This window comes from Fusarium oxysporum, chromosome IX (assembly GCF_013085055.1).
Source record: "Fusarium oxysporum Fo47 chromosome IX, complete sequence".
NCBI classification, from domain to species: Eukaryota; Fungi; Ascomycota; class Sordariomycetes; order Hypocreales; family Nectriaceae; genus Fusarium; species Fusarium oxysporum.
The window spans coordinates 1,378,567-1,398,500 of record NC_072848.1 but is presented as its reverse complement, the minus strand read 5'-3'; the positions used below and the strand labels follow the sequence as shown (position 1 = coordinate 1,398,500).

General features: G+C 48.6%; 7 protein-coding genes across 7 annotated transcripts; 3 read left to right on the top strand and 4 right to left on the bottom strand.

Annotated features, from left to right (window-relative positions):
• Nucleotides 1-355: 355 nt before the first annotated feature.
• On the top strand, nucleotides 356-2,216 carry FOBCDRAFT_231178 (uncharacterized protein). The gene has a single exon (XM_031189903.3). It carries the CDS (start codon nucleotides 493-495, stop codon nucleotides 2,014-2,016), a length of 1,524 nt encoding a protein of 507 aa, XP_031033888.2. The 5' UTR covers nucleotides 356-492; the 3' UTR covers nucleotides 2,017-2,216.
• A 784-nt stretch (nucleotides 2,217-3,000) lies between these two features.
• FOBCDRAFT_231176 (P-loop containing nucleoside triphosphate hydrolase protein) lies at nucleotides 3,001-5,195 on the bottom strand. Its single transcript, XM_031189902.3, has 6 exons — nucleotides 5,096-5,195; nucleotides 4,859-4,994; nucleotides 4,753-4,774; nucleotides 4,592-4,677; nucleotides 4,496-4,538; nucleotides 3,001-4,437 (listed from the first exon to the last, which is right to left on the bottom strand). Exons 1-6 carry the CDS (start codon nucleotides 5,104-5,106, stop codon nucleotides 3,191-3,193), a joined length of 1,545 nt encoding a protein of 514 aa, XP_031033887.1. The 5' UTR covers nucleotides 5,107-5,195; the 3' UTR covers nucleotides 3,001-3,190.
• Nucleotides 5,196-6,767: 1,572 nt separating this feature from the next.
• Nucleotides 6,768-9,694, bottom strand: FOBCDRAFT_52002 (glycoside hydrolase superfamily). Its single transcript, XM_031189900.3, has 8 exons — nucleotides 9,400-9,694; nucleotides 9,205-9,329; nucleotides 9,049-9,148; nucleotides 8,885-8,997; nucleotides 8,138-8,829; nucleotides 7,752-8,087; nucleotides 7,069-7,699; nucleotides 6,768-7,013 (listed from the first exon to the last, which is right to left on the bottom strand). Exons 1-8 carry the CDS (start codon nucleotides 9,485-9,487, stop codon nucleotides 6,975-6,977), a joined length of 2,124 nt encoding a protein of 707 aa, XP_031033885.1. The 5' UTR covers nucleotides 9,488-9,694; the 3' UTR covers nucleotides 6,768-6,974.
• Nucleotides 9,695-10,367: 673 nt separating this feature from the next.
• On the top strand, nucleotides 10,368-12,479 carry FOBCDRAFT_252913 (P-loop containing nucleoside triphosphate hydrolase protein; the record flags this gene model as incomplete). Its single annotated transcript, XM_059611015.1, has 4 exons — nucleotides 10,368-11,106; nucleotides 11,161-11,341; nucleotides 11,392-11,413; nucleotides 11,451-12,479. The coding sequence occupies exons 1-4, from the start codon at nucleotides 10,617-10,619 to the stop codon at nucleotides 12,477-12,479; spliced, it is 1,722 nt and encodes a 573-aa protein (XP_059465797.1). The 5' UTR covers nucleotides 10,368-10,616.
• Nucleotides 12,480-12,800: 321 nt separating this feature from the next.
• On the bottom strand, nucleotides 12,801-13,701 carry FOBCDRAFT_143304 (cytochrome c oxidase subunit IV family; the record flags this gene model as incomplete). Its single annotated transcript, XM_031189898.2, has 3 exons — nucleotides 12,801-12,887; nucleotides 12,944-13,137; nucleotides 13,473-13,701. The coding sequence occupies 3 exons, from the start codon at nucleotides 13,699-13,701 to the stop codon at nucleotides 12,801-12,803; spliced, it is 510 nt and encodes a 169-aa protein (XP_031033883.1).
• Nucleotides 13,702-14,530: 829 nt separating this feature from the next.
• On the bottom strand, nucleotides 14,531-16,419 carry FOBCDRAFT_51981 (major facilitator superfamily domain-containing protein). The gene is made up of 5 exons (XM_031189895.3): nucleotides 16,052-16,419; nucleotides 15,605-15,999; nucleotides 15,496-15,557; nucleotides 14,857-15,432; nucleotides 14,531-14,798 (listed from the first exon to the last, which is right to left on the bottom strand). The coding sequence occupies exons 1-5, from the start codon at nucleotides 16,300-16,302 to the stop codon at nucleotides 14,544-14,546; spliced, it is 1,539 nt and encodes a 512-aa protein (XP_031033880.2). The 5' UTR covers nucleotides 16,303-16,419; the 3' UTR covers nucleotides 14,531-14,543.
• A 470-nt stretch (nucleotides 16,420-16,889) lies between these two features.
• On the top strand, nucleotides 16,890-19,281 carry FOBCDRAFT_298290 (uncharacterized protein). The gene is made up of 3 exons (XM_031189893.3): nucleotides 16,890-17,398; nucleotides 17,458-18,146; nucleotides 18,198-19,281. The coding sequence occupies exons 1-3, from the start codon at nucleotides 16,931-16,933 to the stop codon at nucleotides 19,186-19,188; spliced, it is 2,148 nt and encodes a 715-aa protein (XP_031033878.2). The 5' UTR covers nucleotides 16,890-16,930; the 3' UTR covers nucleotides 19,189-19,281.
• The last annotated feature ends 653 nt before the right edge of the window (nucleotides 19,282-19,934 follow it).

The window sequence follows — 19,934 nt, the reverse complement described above, 5'->3', positions numbered from 1 at the left end:
AATTGCGCAATATGGGGATATTGTCTGATGCATTTTTGAATGCCATGTACCTGAGTAAACTTGATGTTCGGTTTATTTGAATCAAGCATCGTGTTCCACTGTAAATAAACCGCTTACAAGCAAGACTCTATAGCCCTGGAATACCGTGGACGACATTGGATTCCAGGGCCCGTCTACCCGAATCATACTGTACAGATCTTATCGTCATCATAGACTAGAGTCGTCATCCAGTCACAGCTGCAATGGAACTAACTGCTGCTAAGCCTTGTTTGGTCCTGAGACCTGAGACGCACGTCCGCGGGGTTTCCACTGTTGGTGGGCGAGACCTTGTCATCAAGCAACTCATCTCATTCAACCTAACGTTAGCATGAAACTCAACTCAACTCACTCTTACTAAAACAAGACACCTCTTGTCATCTCATACATAAATCCGTTCTATCCGTCTGTGATAACCAACTGTTGACATACAACCATGTTATAGTCTCAACAGCCATGGACAACTATCAGACCTCATCAGAGCAACCCCAGTCGGAAAGCCCAGAAGGATCGCCACCTAATTACGATAACAATAAGCCCTACCATTCTAAACGACCTCACAAGAAGTCGCGAACTGGATGTCGCAATTGTAAAGCTCGCAAGGTTAAATGCGACGAGGCTCGCCCTGTCTGTCGATCATGCAGATTGCGCAAGGCTGATTGCGTGTATCCGACTCCCGCAGCCTCAACTGCTCCCTCTTCAAATAACAGCATCACCAATTCTCAACGACCGCCGGAACCTCTATCCGCTCCTCAGAATGCTCCTTCGCCAGACGTCGTCTCTATCTCTTCTAGCGATGAGCCTATGGAAGAGGCTGGGCCGTTGACCGTCTCGCCAGTATTCCGTCATGGTCAAATGGACGTGACAGATATGAAGCTTCTCTGGTTCTACACCAGCTCAACGTGTACCTCTTTCTCAGTGGACCAGGGACCCTCGAACCCGATCAACGATGTTCTAAGAAACAGAATGGTTCAGGTTGCCTTTGAGAACCCATTTCTCATGGATTCGTTATTTGGTCTCGCAAGTCTTCACATGCAGAGTCTTGAGCTAAGCCATGACCCTGCACGTGCTCTCACCTATCGCGCTCGTTCCTTTGAGGGATATCGCCTGGCCGTGGAAAAAGCACAGCCGGAGACGTTCCCGGCGTTATTAGCCAATTCTCTATTGCTCACTGCTCTATCATCTCAAAACTTCCGCGATGAGGATGGTAAAAAGCTTTACTTGATCGATTGGATGATTGTCTGGAGGGGAATTGGCCTCGTTATTGACCTCATGGGCGTTGAGAAACTCATTGACTCGGGCCTTTATTGTTTGTTTAACAGACCTTCTGTCGACGTTGAGCAGGCCACAAACCACATTCCTGCTTGCCTTGTCTCTATGCTCAACTCCATTGAGCCTAGCGATCCAGACTATCTCAACGTGGAAACCTACTACGAGACACTTCAATTCCTCGGATCTTTGTATCAGAACTTGCACGATGGCTTCGGGCCCACCATGATGCTGCGGATCATCACCTGGTTCACCTTTGTGCCCCGGAACTTCGTCCAGCTCGCACGCGAATTGCGCCCCCGGGCTCTCATCATTCTCGCCTACTATGCCGCCTTTCTCAAGTTCCCTTCAGATGTCTGGTGGATAAAGAATGTCGGAAACCGTTCACTACGGGATCTTTGCGAGCACATCGGCCCAGAGTGGCAGCAATATCTTCTCGTCCCGCACATGGCACGCCTCGTCGAAGGTGAGCTCGAGCTTGGAAGAGTCTTGTTCGAAGATCCAAATTGGTCACCGCAAAAACCCAACAGCCTACGATTAGATCCCACAGCATCTATCACCCTTGTGGACGAGAAGGGAAGACGAGTTAAGTGGATTCCTGCGGAGAAGAAGCTCGTGCTCATGGATTCAAGAGGCCAAATTATAACAAAGGGAGAGGCTATTGAGAAATGGAGGACTGACATGAACTCCACCTTTACATTCGATCCATGACCGAACATGTTCCATGGTGGATAATTTGACAGAATCAATATTACAGGGAGTCAGGGAACGAGAGGATGTTTGGGAACGGTTTATTGGATACCCGTGAGACTTGAAGGTCTCCTTTTTCAGCAAAAATAGAGTCAAATTTATGTATAACTGCTAACCTTCCACTTCTGCTATTAACTCTATGAGGTACTAATATATCGTACTGCGAGAGTCATCAAGTTCATCTATATCTAAAGTCCATGGATAAAAGAAGCTGAAGAGAAATTCCTTAGGCGGATATTAAGTAGACAAAATGAAATAGACTAAGTATGGCATTGACTATAATTCAACATCGATATCGAATATTAGCGACCCTGATGCTGATAGGCTGTTATCTTAGACGAGGCAAATGCCTCTGCCTAGGTAGCTTGACTAAATGGCCTTCTTCCTTTACCTTGCTGTGCCTCTTGGCACTATGGCTCTTCTTATCTTTAGTGCCTAAAGGGAGAATTTTCTTCTAAAAAAAGAGGTTTTCTTCAATCTTTATATAGAGGATGTTTCATGATTACCCTCGAGGGGGCCTATAGCTGGCTTGCCTTCGGTGACCTCTCGGGAACTTGAGCAGAGGGCAACCTAATCCATTGCCTGTATCTCTGAAAGGTCTTAATTGCAGCTAGGCTACTTGCTCTAATTACAAAGCTAAGATACTACTGACCTTGCTGAAGCTCAGTCTAATTGGCATTTTGACCTCTATTTCTTGCCCTGATCTGTGAATAGCTTCACTTTAAAGGAACGACCCTATGCGGCTCTAATAAGCCTATGGCCGGCCCAATTGACTATCTGACTGATGGCCAAAGAGCAGATTTCTTAATAAACTCTAAATGCCTTACTTTAAAGATAAAGCCAGAAGGTACACTTCTTGCGTTCTTAGGTCGCTCTTCTGTATGCGGCTTTGCCTAATCACTACAAAGTCACTCGTCATAGCCACGGTCAGTCAGAATGGATCACTTTTAGTAAAAAAGAAAGCTTGATATGGCTACAAGAGGAATTTTGTTGATTTCTTAGTACACAGCTCACAAAAGAGACTTGGTGGAGCTTATGAGAAACCTCCCGGGACCTTTGTTCCTCTTCTCTATACACAGGTCCTTTATTTCTCTCCTCCCGTCTCCCGCGGCATTAACTTCAATACTTAAACCCCTTACTGACCCTCAAGCTCAGCAAGAATCTTCTCACCCTTGGCCTTGGCGGAGGCGAAGTCACCAACCATGTAGAAGGCACCCTCAGGAAGGCTGTCACCCTCACCGTTAAGGATGGCCTTGAAGGAGTTGATGGTCTCCTTAAGGTCGACGAGCTTACCCTCGATACCAGTGAAAACCTGGGCGACGGTGAAAGGCTGGCTCAGGAAACGCTGGATCTTACGGGCACGCTCGACAGTAAGCTTGTCGGCCTCAGACAACTCATCCATACCCAGAATGGCAATGATATCCTGAAGAGACTTGTACTCCTGGAGGATCTGCTGGACACGGGTGGCGACGTCGTAGTGCTCCTGACCGACAACTCGGGGATCCAACATACGGGACTTGGAGTCGAGAGGGTCGACAGCGGGGTAGATACCCAACTCAGAGATACCACGAGACAAGACAGTGGTGGCGTCCAAGTGAGCGAAGGTGGTGGCAGGGGCAGGATCAGTCAAATCGTCAGCAGGGACGTAGACGGCCTGGACGGAGGTAATGGAACCCTTGGTGGTGGTGGTAATACGCTCTTGCATACCACCCATGTCGACGGCGAGGGTGGGCTGGTAACCGACGGCAGAGGGGATACGACCGAGAAGGGCAGACACCTCGGAACCGGCCTGAGTGAATCGGAAAATGTTGTCAATGAAGAGCAGCACGTCCTGACCCTCCTCATCTCTGAAGTATTCAGCTACAGTAAGACCGGTAAGGGCGACACGGGCACGAGCTCCAGGGGGCTCGTTCATCTGACCGAAGACCAGGGCGACCTTGGACTCGCCATCAAGCTGAATGACGGAAGTCTCCTGCATTTCGTGGTACAGATCGTTACCCTCACGAGTTCGCTCACCGACACCAGTGAAGACGGAGTAACCACCGTGGGCCTTGGCGATGTTGTTGATAAGCTCCTGAATGAACACAGTCTTGCCGACACCAGCACCACCGAAGAGACCAATCTTTCCACCACGGGCGTAGGGAGCAAGAAGATCGACGACCTTGATACCAGTAACAAGAACCTCAGCAGAGGTGGACTGCTCGACGAACTCGGGGGCTTCGGTGTGGATAGGAAGGCGCTTGTCAGTCTTGATGGGACCACGCTCGTCAATGGGGTCACCAGTGACGTTCATGATACGGCCAAGAGTGGCGGGACCAACAGGAATGGTGATGGGAGCACCAGTGTCCTGGGCGGAAGCACCTCGGACGAGACCCTCAGTACCTGTAAAAATGTGTTAGGGGTTTGAAGTATGAGAAATTTCCAAGTGATCATAACGTACCATCCATAGCAATGCAACGGACGACGTTCTCTCCCAAATGTTGCTTGAGGATGTTAGAATTGACCAGTCATATGAGATAATTGGATGTGAACATACGGAAACCTCGAGAACGAGCTTCTGGCCATTGTTCTCAGTCTCAAGAGAGTTGAGAATGGCGGGGAGCTTCTGAGTATCGAACTTGACTGCAATAACGTCAGTATTGTTTTCGCCGTGTCGTGCCAGGCTCGTCGAAAGCCTGTGATAGATGATTGACTAACCGTCGACGACGGCACCGATGACCTGCGAACAGTCGGGTTAGCACGGAGTTCTTGTGCGGTCGGTATTGCCCGGGCGACCGGAATGGACTGAGCGGCTCATTCTCACCTGGTGAATCTTGCCGGTGCCGACGCTGGCAGTGCTCGCCCATCGGCTGGAGATGGGGAGTCGGAGAGATGAAGGTCGGAGGGCACGTCGAGGGAGGACGGCCGGGCGAGCCGCGCGGGCGAAGGAGGAAATGCCGCTGCCGAGGGAAAAACGCAAGGGTCAGCTCAATTGGGCTTCAATTGTGAGGGAAACGTCATCGAAAAATCTTCGACATTCGTTCTTGCGATCATTACTCACCTCTTGAACATCTTGCCAGATGACAAAGAGCGATCAGAGATGGGAGTGGAGAGAGGTTGGTTGAAGCTGAGGGAGAACTTTTACGGGAGGTGAGCAGTTTTGCTCGGGAGGACGACTTGGTCGGTTAGAGCTTTCGTAGAGTGTCACGTGGAACGCTAGCCCGAAATTACCTCTGGCCCCGCCGGGGAAGCTGCGATGCCGGCAATTTCCCGGGATGAACATGACGGGATTATTCGCAGACCTGGCTCTCCCACCTTGAACCATAGCGGTTGTCTCGCCAGAACCAAGGCCTTCAGGGAGCAGCAAAACTTCCGACGTAAGGCAAGGTACCAAAAATACTTATTCTAAGGTCGACTGAATCTTTCCTAAATTCATATTAATTTACCTAAGTATTTTTGCCATTTAGGATCGAGGTCTCAAGTCTTCTTGCCTCCCCTTGAAGGTCACTCAGAGCCAGGCATTTTTGGGGCCATAGAAACCAGTGTAAACAGCGGCAGTGGAGAGAGAGAGAGATGCCTTATAATCGTCACTGAGTCCTTATTCCTTAGGCCTGCAGGCATTAAATGGCTTTGGTTCCATCTTCAACTTAATTATGGGACTGATCCATTCTTCCTTACATGGAAAGGTGAATGACTGAGCCTCGATGCATATCCGAAACCGAATCTTCACTCGGTTATCTCATTCTTGGCTCTATACGTAGAATTGACTCAATTGTTGAAGTCAAAGGCATCAATGATCTCGCAGCAATTAAACCCCTGGATGTCATTCTGAGGGGGAAGATGCAAAACGGAGCGGGGAAAGTAGCATTTACCTGGCTTGGTTTACCTGTGTGCTGCTGAGTTCTATGAGATGGTGGTGGAAGCTCAAAATGGATTGGCTGATGATCCGAAAACCACGGAAGTACTGCATACAAACAAATACCGGGCTCAGTGTAGATGACGAGCGCGGCCTGATCAAGTCGATGCGTTGAACGCTATATTAATTCACATCTAGATCACCACGAACATCATGATTTCAATCATCACCAGCCTCACCCACGTTTTTCTCAAGAGATGCTGTCAAGTCAAGGCTTTTCTGGGGCAACAAGACCAGTCAGGGATCCCCATCTTGCATCCCGTCCTCTTCCCTCAGGTGTCTAACCCTATTGGTCTGTCTATTAGCTACGCCGAGATGGTCCTGATTCCAACCAATAACAACGGGCAATTGCTGGTTACAAGTTTCAGATGGTCCATTTACATTTTGGCTGAGATTTGCCAATTGTTCCAATCCAACTTTTTTTTCTTTCCCCTTGACCGTTCAGGCCGTTCCCCCCATTAGCCGACCCCGGTTCAAATCTCAACAACCTGACGACATCCAGATTAGCTTCGGTAACCGGTCTTCAAATAACACTTATACCCATTCAAGACAGTAATGTCTCGGTTATCAATTGCAGATGCCATTTTCTTCGATCACCAAGAACTATGTAATACTAGACCAATACATCTTACGATCGAATTTACTTCAAGGTTTAAATAATGAGCTTTGTTTCGACCCATTCCCGAATAACCGAGCCGAAAAATCCGAGCATCGTCAGAACCCCACCACAACTAGCAACGCTATAGAACCATCAAATTATTGATCATGTCAGCCTCGTTCCTTGCGACTGGTAAAAGGAGGTATTAGGACATTGAAGTTGTTGTTCTTGACTGTCGACTTTTATTATTTCAGATATTATAATATATCTGCAAAACAAAACAAGCCAGAGACACATCAACCAGGGTCTCATCCCAATAACGGCGCACTTTGTAACAGTCCCCGCCAAATGAAGGAATCACTCTAGTCAGATACTTCTTCTTGCAGCTTCACCACGACCCCCGTTTCCATCTCTCATCTTCCATACTCAGGACTGCTGGGAAATTGTGGACTCAAGAGCCAGAACCTGCAAGATCATGTTAGGAAACGCAAACAGTCATTTGAAAACCGGGCTCACTTACCAAAGCAGTTCGGCAGGGAATATAGATATGAGTCCAGTTCTTCCTGTTGTTCCATTCCATGGGGGTAGTGAAGAATCGGGTGTTCTCATCGACACGGTTGTGACCACCAACATCCTTGCTATCTGTGTTGAGAACGACACGGTAAGTTCCTGCGACATCAATTCCGATACGGTAGTCGCTGAAGCTGTTGGTTGGGTGGAAGTTAAAGATAAAGACCAGACCACCGCGCTCAAACACAATAACCTTGTCACCTTCATGTTTCAATGAGATATACGCCTGTGGCGCATGGAGCCAACCATACTTGGCCTCAGTCTGGTTCATCAAGCGGTCAAAGTGATCAAGGAACTTGTATCGGAGCAAGGGATCATCCGTAAGGTTGAGCTGTCGTCGAGCATACCAGAATGAGTTGTTGTTGCCCTCACGCGGGAAGTCGAGCCACTCGGGGTGACCAAATTCGTTACCCTCAAAGTTCAGATATCCCTCTCCTCCAAGGCCGTGTGTCACAAGTCGAATCATCTTGTGGAGTGCCATACCACGATCAATGACAGGAGTCAGGGGCGACAGAGTAGACATGTTGGTATACATTTCAGCGTCACACAGATGCATCATGAGTGTTTTGTCACCGACAAGACTGTGCATGTTAGTAGCTGAAAGTGAAACAAGTCAAAGGAGCATTAACTTACGCCTGGTCGTGGCTCTCAGCATAGGCGATAGTCTTTTCGCCGTGTCGACGGTTGGTAAGTGTATGGCAGATGTTGCCAATATCCCATTCATCATCCTTGAGTTCCTTCAGAATCTTGATCCACATATCAGGAATGGCCATGGCAAGGCGGTAGTCGAATCCAACGCCACCAAGAGAAAGTGGCAGGCAGAGTGCTGGCATACCAGAGACATCCTCAGCAATGGTAATGACCTCTGGGTAGAGTTCATGCAACATTTCGTTTGCAAGCATCATATAGACAACAGCCTCCTCGTCAACATCTGCGCCGAAGTACTCATGATAGCCACCGGAGAAGCCCCTGTTCGAATTAGCATGATAGGCCAATAAGATCGTGATAGTGTCACTTACGTGCCCATGCCATGATGAACATATAGCATGCTGGTCACTCCATCAAATCGGAAACCGTCGAATTGGTACTCGTCCATCCAAAAACGCAAGTTGCTCAGCAAGAACCGCATCACCTCATGGTGGCCGTAGTTGAATAGCCGGCTGTCCCACTGATCGTGTCGGCCCTTGCCGCCACCATGGAAGTAATGGTGATCGGTACCATCAAACTCGTTGATGCCATCGAGCACGTTCTTGGAAGCGTGGCTGTGGACAACATCGAGAAGCATGGTAATTCCGAGGCCGTGAGCGGTGTCAATGAGCTCCTTGAGGTCCTCGGGAGTACCGTATCGACTGCTAGCTGCGAAGAAGTTGTTGATTTGATAGCCAAAGCTGGCATAGTACGCATGTTCCATCACAGCCATCAGTTGAATCACATTGTAACCTAGGTTCTTAATTCGTGGAAGCATGTTCTTGGTAAACTCCTTGTAAGTCGCAACCCGCTGGTCAGGGCTGGAGATACCGACATGCGCCTCATACACACGAACGCTTGCGGGCTTCTTGGGTCGAGAATTCTTGAACTTGTATGTCTCGGAGGCTGGAGGGTTCCAGAAGTGGGCATCGTATGCAGGAGATACAGACAAATCCTGCGTCACGTACTTGATCCAAGCCGGAAGTCGATCAACATGCTCGCCATTGGGCAAGTTGAGCGAAATCTAGGTAGACATATTAGATGTGATGTCTTATAATTGTGTCTGGATTTTGACATACCTTGACTTTGGAAAGGTGAGGAATGGCAGGCTGTCCATCTTTGGCAGGAATTGTAATTTCGAAGACGCCAAAATCGTTCTTGGTCATGGGATGAGCATTGCGGTCCCAGTTGTCTAAGGTAAAATTGTAAGCGCATGTATGTATGATTGAGTTTGGAGACGTACTAAAGTCGCCGATCAGGAACGCGGCAGTGGCATTGGGCGCCCATTCACGGTAGACAATGTTGTTATTAGCATCGACGTTGAAGCCAAATTTCTCAGCGCCCTATAGACAACAAGTATCAGTAACGCGACTCGGTGAATTGGAAGCTGGAAGCTTACCCTGCTGAACTTCTCAAGGCCACCTTCGGTATCATTGATGGTCTTGATCCAATCTTGAGTTTTAGAAAAGCGCCTTCTGAGGGCTTCGCTGAAGGGTTCCAGCCAAGGATCGAGCTTCACAACGCCTAGAATACATCATGAGCGTGGCGTTCTTGACTATCAGATCATCACATGTCAGGCCATGCATAGGCTTACCTGTACCGTCGTTAGGAATGTCACCCACAGCACCGCCAGAGTGATTGGGGTCCAAGGAATTGGACGAGTTTTCAACAATTGCGGCCATTTTTCAAAGTTGAATTGAAAATACGACGCGGTTGCAGAAGGGAGGTAGGTAAGTAAGGTAGGTCTTCAGGTGGGCGGGGTAGTCAGGATATTGGTGTTGCAAGCTTCAGACAATTGTTGAGCTTGAAGTGAGACACAATTGAGGGAGATGAAGAATCGCCACAGAAGCACAAAGGATCTTAAAGCAACTTCCCAGATGAAAAGAGGCTTGAAAAATAAGATGAAGAATCAGAAAATTGTGGCAACAGAAGTAGAACTGCAATATCAGAGACCTTGCAACCTCCTATCTAGCTCATTCGCCTAAGGTAACCAACCGTTCAGTTTCAGTTCGGGTTGCCCACTCAGAGCTTTATCGATAAGTTGGGATGACGTCGCGAATTGTGAATTTCTCTCAACGGCTACGGTACGTATCTGCACGCTGTCCCTTAAATGGAAGGCATTTTCAGTCTATGTGTCTGCAACGCTCAACATGTGGTTGAGAGAGGGTGACACTGGACCCAACCGAGAGCCTCGTAATATCGCCACTTCCTGTAAAAGACACTTCTGATGTTGCGCGAGAATCATTGTGCAGTTCGGACGGGTCCCATCAAATTCATGGAGCAAATAGTTTGCGCTTTGGGGTGCTTGGGGAGGCCGGGGGCTAGTATCAGATCCCCCATGTCGGCCCGGCTTGTTTAGCGGGGACGCCGCTGCAGTCTAGGCCTGTCAGTGGCTGCTACTCGCTATCAGCTCCTGTGCGCAATTGCCTTGACGGTTGGCCTGGGCTCTAAGGTGCCTAAGCTTCCACCTGACCCCGATAGCGGACGCTGCTGGCGGCGGAAGGGGTCCCGGAGCTGGTAGGTCAGACAAAGCGCAGGTCGGTATCACATAATCCTCAATTCCGTAACTCCAGTCATAGAAGCATCGTCCTCCCTACGCCAGTCCTATAACCAATCTCGCTGTAACCATTTCCATGCTATCGAATCGATAGGCTCTATCGTCGGCCTTGCTCTCGCACGACCGCATTAAGCTGTAACCGTTCCCCGCATCCCGTCATCGTCTGCCCAGATATACTACAACTCAGTCAACTGTCGCCTGACGCTCCGCTTTGTATCATCCTTCAATATTATGCAAACTGAATATATATCATAATGTCGCCCTTCGTAAGGGCACTCCCTACCGCTCGTTGCTGTCTTTGCCATCTCTCGCGCTGTGCCACACGACCGGTACCTACTACGACACGTTGCCTATCCTCTTACAATTCCCGATTACGACAACAACACCGCTATATCTCAGGCTCCCCTATAGCTTCACGACGCAACAACGACTTCAATTCAGGCTTCAGTAGCAGCTATGACCCATCAGTCGATGCGGGGCGTGGCCCCATGTTCAACAAGACCAACTTTGGCGTACCGCAGTTCTACCCACGCGATCTCAAGAAAAGAGTAGACGACTACGTCGTTGGCCAGGACCGGGCCAAGAAGACAATATGCGCAACCATCTTCAATCACTACCAGAATCTACGGCGAAGACACCAACATGAGCACGAGGACCGGAACAGGCGGGATAAGGTAATGCGCCAGAGGTTTGCGAGAGACAGAGAACTGCATCAGAAACGTCGTGAGATGCACCCTGTCGAAGGTCAGCGTGTACATGGTTCTATCCCTGAGCGTTACGCTGCTGATACTCTTAAAGATGAGTTCCCGGGCCATAATGAGTCGGTCCGTGCGCTTCACGATAACCACGAATTCGATGACGACCCAATGGACCATCTCTATGTTGCAGAGGATATAACAGTTCCCGATCACGTCAAGATAGACAAGAGTAACCTCCTTCTGGTCGGTCCCACGGGTGTTGGCAAGACTTACATACTAGAGTCTGTCTTCTTCTATCAACTGCTGAAACGATTAAACTGACAGAACTTAGAACACTAAGCAAAAAGATAAACGTACCCTTCTCTATCTGACTGCAACTCCTTCACTCAGGCTGGATACATAGGACAGGACGTTGAGACCTGCATCGAGCGGCTTCTTATCGAAGCCAATTATGACATCAAGGCAACAGAGCACGGTATTGTTGTTCTAGATGAATTCGACAAGATTGCAAGGCGCGAAACGACTACTGGTCGGGATGTTGGGGGCGAGGGTGTTCAACAGGCGCTGCTGAAGCTCGTTGAGGGAACAAAAGTTACCATCAATGTCAAGGACAACCGCTCATCCCGATCTACGCCACCTATCACGACGAACTATAGCGCATCTGGGCCATCTTCCTCGACTCCTCAGGCAGCTCCTCCAGGTGGCAAGGTTGACCAGTATACTATTGACACTACTAACATTCTCTTTGTGTTCTGCGGCGCCTTTGTCGGGCTAGACAAGGCTGTCCTGAAGAGAGTTGCAAGACCGACGATGGGATTCGGCGGAGAACTTAGGGGACGCTCCTCTATGTCTGGCAACAAGCAAACTCTGCCGGCAGAAACATATACGCATTTGCCTCACCACAACCCTCAATCAGCTTCATCGTTCACGCCGTTAGATCTTACCACTCCTGCTGATCTACAAAGCTTTGGTTTCATTCCCGAGTTGATAGGGCGTTTGCACAATATCTGTGCTCTTAGTCCGCTTTCTAAAGAAGATCTCTTACGTATTCTGACTGAACCCAAAAACAGCCTTGTTGCTCAGTATACCGCTCTTTTCGAGACGTACCCTTCGCGATTATTCTTCACAGAGAAATCATTATATGCTATCGCGGAGCGAGCTGCTGCTTCAGAAACAGGCGCCCGAGGTCTCAAGATGGAGATGGAGCGTGTCCTAGCAGAGCCCATGTTTGATGCTCCGATGCCTTATGTACTCATCACCGAGGGATGCGTAAAGGGAACGGAGAAGGCAGGATACTGGGGCAAGGACGGCCGGTTTGAGGTGGACAGAAGGATGCAGGCAGAAGAGATGAATCCAGCCAAAGGGGAACCCGAGAACACATTCGAAAAGTACCGAGAAGCAGGACAGAGCGGTGGCTAAGTTCAACATCATTGGAAACGAGGCGTATTGGAGCAATTACTATTTTGATTAACTGGATTTAATGTCGACAGAATGGTCAGGCAAAGCTTCGGGTACGCTCCCACAGAGATAGGCAAGCGAACAAATTCAATCAAACAAATGACTCGACTCGGGTTTCGTTGTTGTAGTACAGTATTTACACCAAGAGGACTTGATATCTCTGGAGCGACCTCGAAACCTCTGGTCATATCCATACGTACCAGAGGCCCTTTTACACATCAATACGTCTCCGTAGAGTCACTCCAGCTTCTAGCACAAAGGAAACGATGTTGTGTATTGAATTTAGTTGCCCTTGGGGGGAGACTGGACCATACCCTTGCCAGCGTAACCAGGAGAGGTGATACCGGTGAAAGGATCGGATTTTTGGTTCTGAAAGTCCTTGTTAGCCAGGTGACCGGATGCGATGTAGACAAGATGGAACATACCTTGAGGAACTCGTTGGTCTCCTCCTGGTACTCCTGGGTCATGGTGTAAGGAGCGGGCTTGGCGACAACACGGACAGCACCGAAGAGAGCGACACTGGCGGCGAGACCAATGAAGACACCCCAGGCGACGCGGGCACCGGTTCCAGGGGGGTCGGCAGCGCGGGGACCGTGAGGACCGAAGGCAATCCAGTAAGCTGTTGAGAGAGTTTGAGTTAGTTTTATGGTTGTGACGCAGTTATACATGGTGATGCAGGGAATGGGCCGTTGATGTAACAGGCAAAGCTATATCGAAGCCCCATCTACCAATCAGGAAGACGAATTGGGTGCTTGGGTTCTACATGATGCAATTGAGGCTCGTGGAGGGTCCAATGCAAGGCTGAAGCTGTGCAATTGAGGTGTTGAGTGAATCATCAATGACCGGCAAGGCTGAAGCATGTGTGGTGATGTGTTGTGGTGGTTGTGACCCAATATCTCGGCTACGCGGGCGGGATGGAGGTATTTTCGCAGTTGAGGAGAGTTTGTGACGCACCAGCTTTCTTCTCCTGAAGGGTCAGCTCGGTCCAGTTGGACTGCATGCGATCACGCAGAGCCATCCAGAGCTCGGCCTGCTCTTGGAGAGGCATGCCCTCCCATCGCTTCTCGATGTTGGCGAGGGTCGGGTTAGAGATGGCGTGAGTCGAGGCAGCTCGTGAGGCCAGGGCGGGAGTGCTGCGCACCAGGCTCTTGCGCAGCAGGTTGGAGGCTGATGTGCGCAGCATCGTGAACGGTATATGTGAGGTAATCGGCGATGACGAGACGAGCGGGAGAGAAGCTCAATTGGTGCGCTCGAGAGCGTGGAGTGCGAGTGCGAGTTCGAGAGAGGTTTCGTGGAGAAGAAGGCGAGTTATTCGGGGAATGTCAGAATTAGCAAGACGGGAGCAATCATACGATGGGTCCCTCTTGCCTCGGGCTCGGATTGGTGCATTTTCTTATCACGTGATCTATTCTTTTCCTTGTTGCCGGTTTTGCACGAACTGATGAAATCGCCTTGTCCATGATTGGCCAAAGCTTACAAGACACTGAACCCAACGGCATGGATCAGATGTCATGAATTAATTGGACTTGATATTGATAAGTATGACATTTTTCGGGACGAAACAGTTTCAGGTTTGTCCAAAGTTCCATCGCATTTTGTTTAATCCAAGAGTTCCATTCAATCTTGCACTCAATCTCAACCGGACAAAGTTTTATGTCACGATGGATACGGTGACTTCACCAGTTAAAGAACAAGGATCAACAGTAAACACCAAGTCTGCTCAGCTGATTCCGGCAAGGTTCGGAGCTTGAGATCTGCAACGGGCTCTAAAGACATGAACATGTCAGAATCTGGCAAAACTCTCTGTATCACAAGGCTGATGAATACATCTGGAGTTGCTACCCTTGTTCTTATTAACCATCACCTATTGCTGGTGATCGTAAGTGTGCTTCCTAATCTATCTATACAGAATGGAGATGATCCTAATTGCCCGCCTCAGACCCTAATGCCGACTTTTGCTCGTTTATCAATACGTTCCCCCAAGAGCTTACAATCATAACATAAATACGCATATTGTCTATCCATCTAGAACTTGACGTCAAACAAGTTCTTTCTTCGAATTCTTTCGCCGTACTTGTAAAAGATAAACGGCAATGGGATTGCTGCAGCTGCAATGAAGCCTAGCAATGAGGTTCCCCATCCATAACCTAGGCTCTTGTACATACTTCGTCCTGCAAGAGGCAATAATGCTCCAACCAGCGAACGAAGTACAGTGCTTGCAGCAATGGCAGATGCAGCATACTGAACGTATGCATCGACCAAGTAGACTGAGATGCACATCTGATGAAGAGTCAGTGAGCTGAAATCGGGCTGCAGCATATAGAGGTAGAGCACTTACAAATACGATGATCATGCCACATCCCAAGAATGAAGTACCTATGATGGGCACAATCCAATGGTCTTTATGCTCAGCAGACCATCCAAACATAAATAATCCAGCCGGAACGATGAAGCAAGCCCCCCCCATGAACGGAAGTCGATACTCTGGCTTGGGCTCTCCACCATTCTTGCTAGTAAGATATTGAGCGAAGCGGTCTATTGATGCTCCAGAAATAACAAGCCCTGTCAAGGAGCCAACTCCGAGACCAATATATGACAGACCAACTGATCCACTGGAGAAATGATATTCTCCCTCAAAGAGTGCTGGCATGGCTGTGAAGAGAAGGTAGAGATACCCGTACACCAGAGCCATATAAAATGATAGAAGCGACACGATGGGCGCGAAGAGAAGCATCTTGGTAGGTCTCGTGATAGCCAGACGGAAGACTTCCTTCGTGGTAGTGCCATTGTCAAGGATTGAACGAAGCTTAGTGTTCCCTGTTTCTTTGCGCAGCTTCTTGGCCTTCTTCTCAAGAAGAGCGTACGCATATGTTTCTCTCATGAAAATGAAAGCAACAATCGTGATCGCACCAGCCTATCGATAACCAATGTCAGCCTTTGGTTCAATATCCAAGTATAGATATAAGAGCTTACTTACAACAATAGCAACAACCCAGAAAGACCATCGCCAGCCCTTCGCTGCCGAAAGATATCCACCAGCTGGAGTTGTCAGTTTTGGGCATCACTCAACCTAAAGTTTCACTTACCAATCGGTCCAATTACTGGTCCAAAAAGAGGTCCAAGAGCCCATGAAGACATGGCAGCTCCACGCTTCTCCTTGGAGATCATATCAGCTAACGAGCCAGCTCCGATTGTTAGCGGGCAAGATCCAGCAAGGCCAGCAAGGAGTCGGAATGCGATAAGTCCCCCCAGGTTAGGGGCCTTGGCGCAGGCCACAGTGAAGGCGACGAAGAGAACATTGCAGATGTGGTACAGCGGGAGTCGGCCGTACATTTCAGACAAAGGTGCGATGACTAGGGGACCAAAGCAGTAACCAAGAAGGTATACTGAGACGATGAACGATGCCAGTTGCTCGTTTGTCGAGTGGAACTCCCTCATGACTTGATCGATACTTGGTGCAAAGATGGAAGACGCAAGTGGCCTGGAAGTGTTAGGTGAGTGAGCTTTATCAAAAGGAAATGAAGTATTCTTACGTGACGAATGTAACAGATGAGACGAGGATGACATTGATTGTCTTCTTCTTCATTGACCAGTTCTGAGGGTTGGCTGGGTCGTCAGGGCCGTCCCAATTAACAATATTGGGGTCATCGGAAGGAGGATCATCGAATTCGACTGATGTAGATCCCTCTTCAAGGTCTCTTTCGCTTTTCTTGAGATCCTCTTCGGGTATTGGTGCTGGAGTGGCAGCACTGACCAGCTGGTCGTCAACTTCGACATGTTTCATGCTGTCTTGTATGCACTCGAGTGAGTGATTCGGCACTTATGAGTAAGTTCTGCTCATCCGATAGTTCGAGCTTTGACAGACAGCATCAAGCAAGAAGATGCTCGTGTAAGGCTGAGGGTCTAAAAGGAGTTGGAATGGTTGGGAAGGGGCCTGTTATTATATGCTTGATCCCCAGCAGATCTAAAGTTTCCCTAGAGGCACTAATGCATACTACAAACGAAGGGACCATTTGACCGGGAGCCTCAACGGCAAACGGCTTATGTCCGTGTCTTAACATCGGGGCCGATCTACCAATCTGGAGACCGGGAGTCATTGGGAAGTGGGTGTAGATGATCCAAGCCAATCTCGACAATAGTATGGATTGGTAATAGTCACAACCCTCGCCATTTATCCAGAAGGATTTATCATACTGAACCAATAGTTTCAGTCAAATCGAACAAATAGGAGGCGTAAGCAAAGCCAAATGTAAGGAAGTAATGTTATAAGTTGTCCCGTGTCGGAGTCGGGGCCATGGATATTCCGCGGAGCTTCCATGGGGAATGGCATTTTCGCCCGTTCTTAATCACCGCCTATTCATTCCTCACAACAAAGCCAAGAAAAAAACCACCGTAACAGTGTAACTGAAGCCATGGGTCGTCAGCCTCGTCAGCGTCCTGTGTCTTGCAACTTCTGCCGTGTGCGCAAGTTGCGCTGCAGTAGAGAATTTCCGTGTTCCAATTGCACAAGCCGCGGAGTTCAATGCCAGGCTCAAGACCCACCCCGGGCAACGGCCCCGTCTTCACGGCCGATTTCTAAACGTGCAGGCGGAGGTGTAAGCGGAGGCGGAGGCGGAGGTGGAGGACCGTCTTCTGCGGGCAGGGAGGCGGACATTCTCACACGATTGGAGAGGCTGGAGGCTCTTCTCGCAGAACGAAACAAAGAGACTGACTCTAATCCTAACTCTCGAACAATATCATCAGCCCCTTCGAGTGTAGAAGGCAGTGATGTTGCTTCCCGGACACAGCTGGAGCCTCTACAACCTTTGCCAATCAATGTTCAAAACTTGACGGCTGATGCTCTTTGGCTCGAGAGTTCATGCCTTGGCCCAAAGCCATCAGTAAGTCCAAAACTCTTGACACCACTCAACAAATCGACTTACGCAAGTTACCTGTCTAGGAATCCGTATTGGTCGACAACATTGTTTTCCGCATATGTCCTATACGCTCAATTGCACAGCCGTCATGTTACATCTTTCAAAACTCAAGTGTCCCCTCGGGTTTCCTCTCTTTGGAACCAACAAGGTGCATCTGGTTGCCTCAACGACATGAAACCAAGGTTTTGGTTCACAAGTACACCTCGGTCATCACTTTTATGCATCATGTCATACACACTCCAAGCCTATATAAACTCGTTGATGAGGTCTACGATGCCGTTGAAAAAGGGACACATGTTTCCCTATGCTCAGTTTTCCTGATGCTTGCAGTCTGCGCTAACGTCACATACGCATGGACAGCAGTAGACAACAACATGACGCCTCTCTTCTCTGATTATACAGAGGCCAACAACCAATCATTCGGATGGCTCAAATCAACCTTCGATGTATTCGATGCATCTCAGCGGAGGTCGGAGATAGGTCTCGAGTCGGCTCAGGGGCTCATCATCGTGAGTTTCGTCCTATTGAACTTGGAAGGAGTTTCCTCCCGAGCTCGAAACTGTTTCTTCAATTCCATCACCATTTGCCGTGAGCTCGGACTGCACCGTCTGGATCACCCTCACAACCCGCCCTCGGTGCAAATACCCCAGCTCAATCCTCTCAAAATGGAGACTGCTCGGCGAGTTTGGTGGTACCTCATTGGTACAGATGCGTAAGGCCTCCCTACCCAAAACTCAATAGCGTTTGATCTAATGGTTTACAGCATGATATCTCGATTTCCCGGCCCGCATGAAGGCACCTACCTGATCAATCCAAGGCAAATGAATGTCAGAAAACCTCTGAATGCCGACGATGAAGATCTTGTAGAAGGACAAGAGTTGGTGGGAAAGCCAATAAATTGTTCGACCAATATGTCTTATTTCTTACAGAGGGTACGGCTGGCTGAGGTCGTCCGCAACTTCACTGACCGAGTACCTCTCACAAATTCGTCAATCCCAGATGTCCACTCATACGACCTTGTTTTGGAAGTCGATGCGGCCATCGGACAATTCATTGAAGATCTACCTCCATTCCTCAAGTTTAATACGGATGAGCCACAGCAGCTCCCTGCCACAGACACGCATAAAAAACCAGGACTGATTATTCAGCGTCATATAATGAATGTCTTTGTCCATGGCCAAAGATGCAAACTTCATCTCCCATATCTAGCCCGTGGCGCAGTCGAGCCTACGTATGCTCGCTCCCGGCGCGTGTGTCTTGATTCAGCACGCATGGTCATACAAACAGAACACCAGCTCGAGAAGGAAGCTACAACTTTTAATTCGACACGACTCAGGTTATGTTTAGTCTTGCATAGTGTATTCATCGCCAGTATTGTTCTTATTTTGGACTTCTGCCTAGGCGCTGATGCCGACGAGAAAGACCAAAGACGACAAGATTTGTTGGAAGCATGGGACATATTGGAGGCAGCCAAAGAACTCTCCAGACCCACGGCTCGCATACAAGATCTATTGGCACAGGTGATGAAAAAGCATAAAGTGACACTGCCAGTGGGCAAGGAGAGGCAGAGACCGGTGAGATGTGAAAATCTTCCACCTACACCAAGCTCGTCAACTGCCATGTTGTCAAATGGTACGACACCAAATGATGCCATAGCATCTGTCCAAGAGTTGAGCGACATGGGATTGAATATGGATTTGGAGGGAATGGATTGGGAGAATTTGCTTTGGGGTTTAGAGGCTCCTTTATTCTGAGATTCCGCTCAACAGCAATCGACGGGATGGCTGATAAATTATATCACCTGATTAACAGTGTTGACTTTGTGCCTTTATCTTTCAAAAAGATAGAATTCAATGATCGTTGGGTGGTCTAAAGGGTGGCCAAATTGAATAGAAGTACAAACTCAAACAATAATACGCAAAGAGACCTTCACTTCTTTAACTTCTCAGGATATCGTACAGTAATATTTGATTTAAAATTATATGGGGTCTTGTGCGGCACTTAATAACGTATCTGTGGACTGCAGTTATTTTGCTGCAGGTAAAGACTCCTTTACAGATTCTGTCTTTTGCCCGGTACTGCGAATCTCGTTAGTGTCCGGTCCCATTCTCATTTGGAATTATGTACCTCAGTGGCGGGTCAACCTTCTTTTGCGCATCATTTGCAAATATTGGCTGAAAAGTGTAGAATCCTGTATTTTACTGAGCATGACGACCTTGATAGAATAGGCACTTCCAGCGAAACTAACCTCCAACCACACCGCAAAAGACAGTCAAAGCCAATGGCAATGCTCTCTCGAAAACATGCATTTTGAGTATATTATATCAGAAGGAAGCGATAGTCTTGAAGTATTTCGACTAACCTCTAGTTCTGAGCAAGTCTCAAACGTAGTTAAGTTAAGGGTAGGTAGCCACATCAGACTCGAACTCGAAATAATTGGGACCAGATTTATAGTGGATCGCACACGCTGAAGCTTCCGGAACGTGCTCCACTAAAACTT

What these genes read in the sequence shown, in the direction of transcription:
- FOBCDRAFT_231178 (XM_031189903.3), top strand. Translation starts at nt 493, where the DNA reads ATGGACAACTATCAGACCTCATCAGAGCAACCCCAGTCGGAAAGCCCA.
- FOBCDRAFT_231176 (XM_031189902.3), bottom strand. An exon ending in CATCGGTGCCGTCGTCGACG is followed by an intron (nt 4,678 to 4,752) that starts GTTAGTCAATCA and finishes ACGTTATTGCAG; the next exon opens with TCAAGTTCGATACTCAGAAG. An exon ending in AGCTCGTTCTCGAGGTTTCC is followed by an intron (nt 4,539 to 4,591) that starts GTATGTTCACAT and finishes AACATCCTCAAG; the next exon opens with CAACATTTGGGAGAGAACGT.
- FOBCDRAFT_52002 (XM_031189900.3), bottom strand. Translation starts at nt 9,487, where the DNA reads ATGGCCGCAATTGTTGAAAACTCGTCCAATTCCTTGGACCCCAATCAC. An exon ending in GTTCATCATGGCATGGGCAC is followed by an intron (nt 8,088 to 8,137) that starts GTAAGTGACACT and finishes TAATTCGAACAG; the next exon opens with GGGCTTCTCCGGTGGCTATC. An exon ending in GCTGAGAGCCACGACCAGGC is followed by an intron (nt 7,700 to 7,751) that starts GTAAGTTAATGC and finishes TAACATGCACAG; the next exon opens with TCTTGTCGGTGACAAAACAC.
- FOBCDRAFT_51981 (XM_031189895.3), bottom strand. Translation starts at nt 16,302, where the DNA reads ATGAAACATGTCGAAGTTGACGACCAGCTGGTCAGTGCTGCCACTCCA. An exon ending in ACCAGTAATTGGACCGATTG is followed by an intron (nt 15,558 to 15,604) that starts GTAAGTGAAACT and finishes TGACAACTCCAG; the next exon opens with CTGGTGGATATCTTTCGGCA. An exon ending in TCTGGGTTGTTGCTATTGTT is followed by an intron (nt 15,433 to 15,495) that starts GTAAGTAAGCTC and finishes GGTTATCGATAG; the next exon opens with GCTGGTGCGATCACGATTGT.
- FOBCDRAFT_298290 (XM_031189893.3), top strand. Translation starts at nt 16,931, where the DNA reads ATGGGTCGTCAGCCTCGTCAGCGTCCTGTGTCTTGCAACTTCTGCCGT. An exon ending in GCCTTGGCCCAAAGCCATCA is followed by an intron (nt 17,399 to 17,457) that starts GTAAGTCCAAAA and finishes TTACCTGTCTAG; the next exon opens with GAATCCGTATTGGTCGACAA. An exon ending in TACCTCATTGGTACAGATGC is followed by an intron (nt 18,147 to 18,197) that starts GTAAGGCCTCCC and finishes AATGGTTTACAG; the next exon opens with CATGATATCTCGATTTCCCG.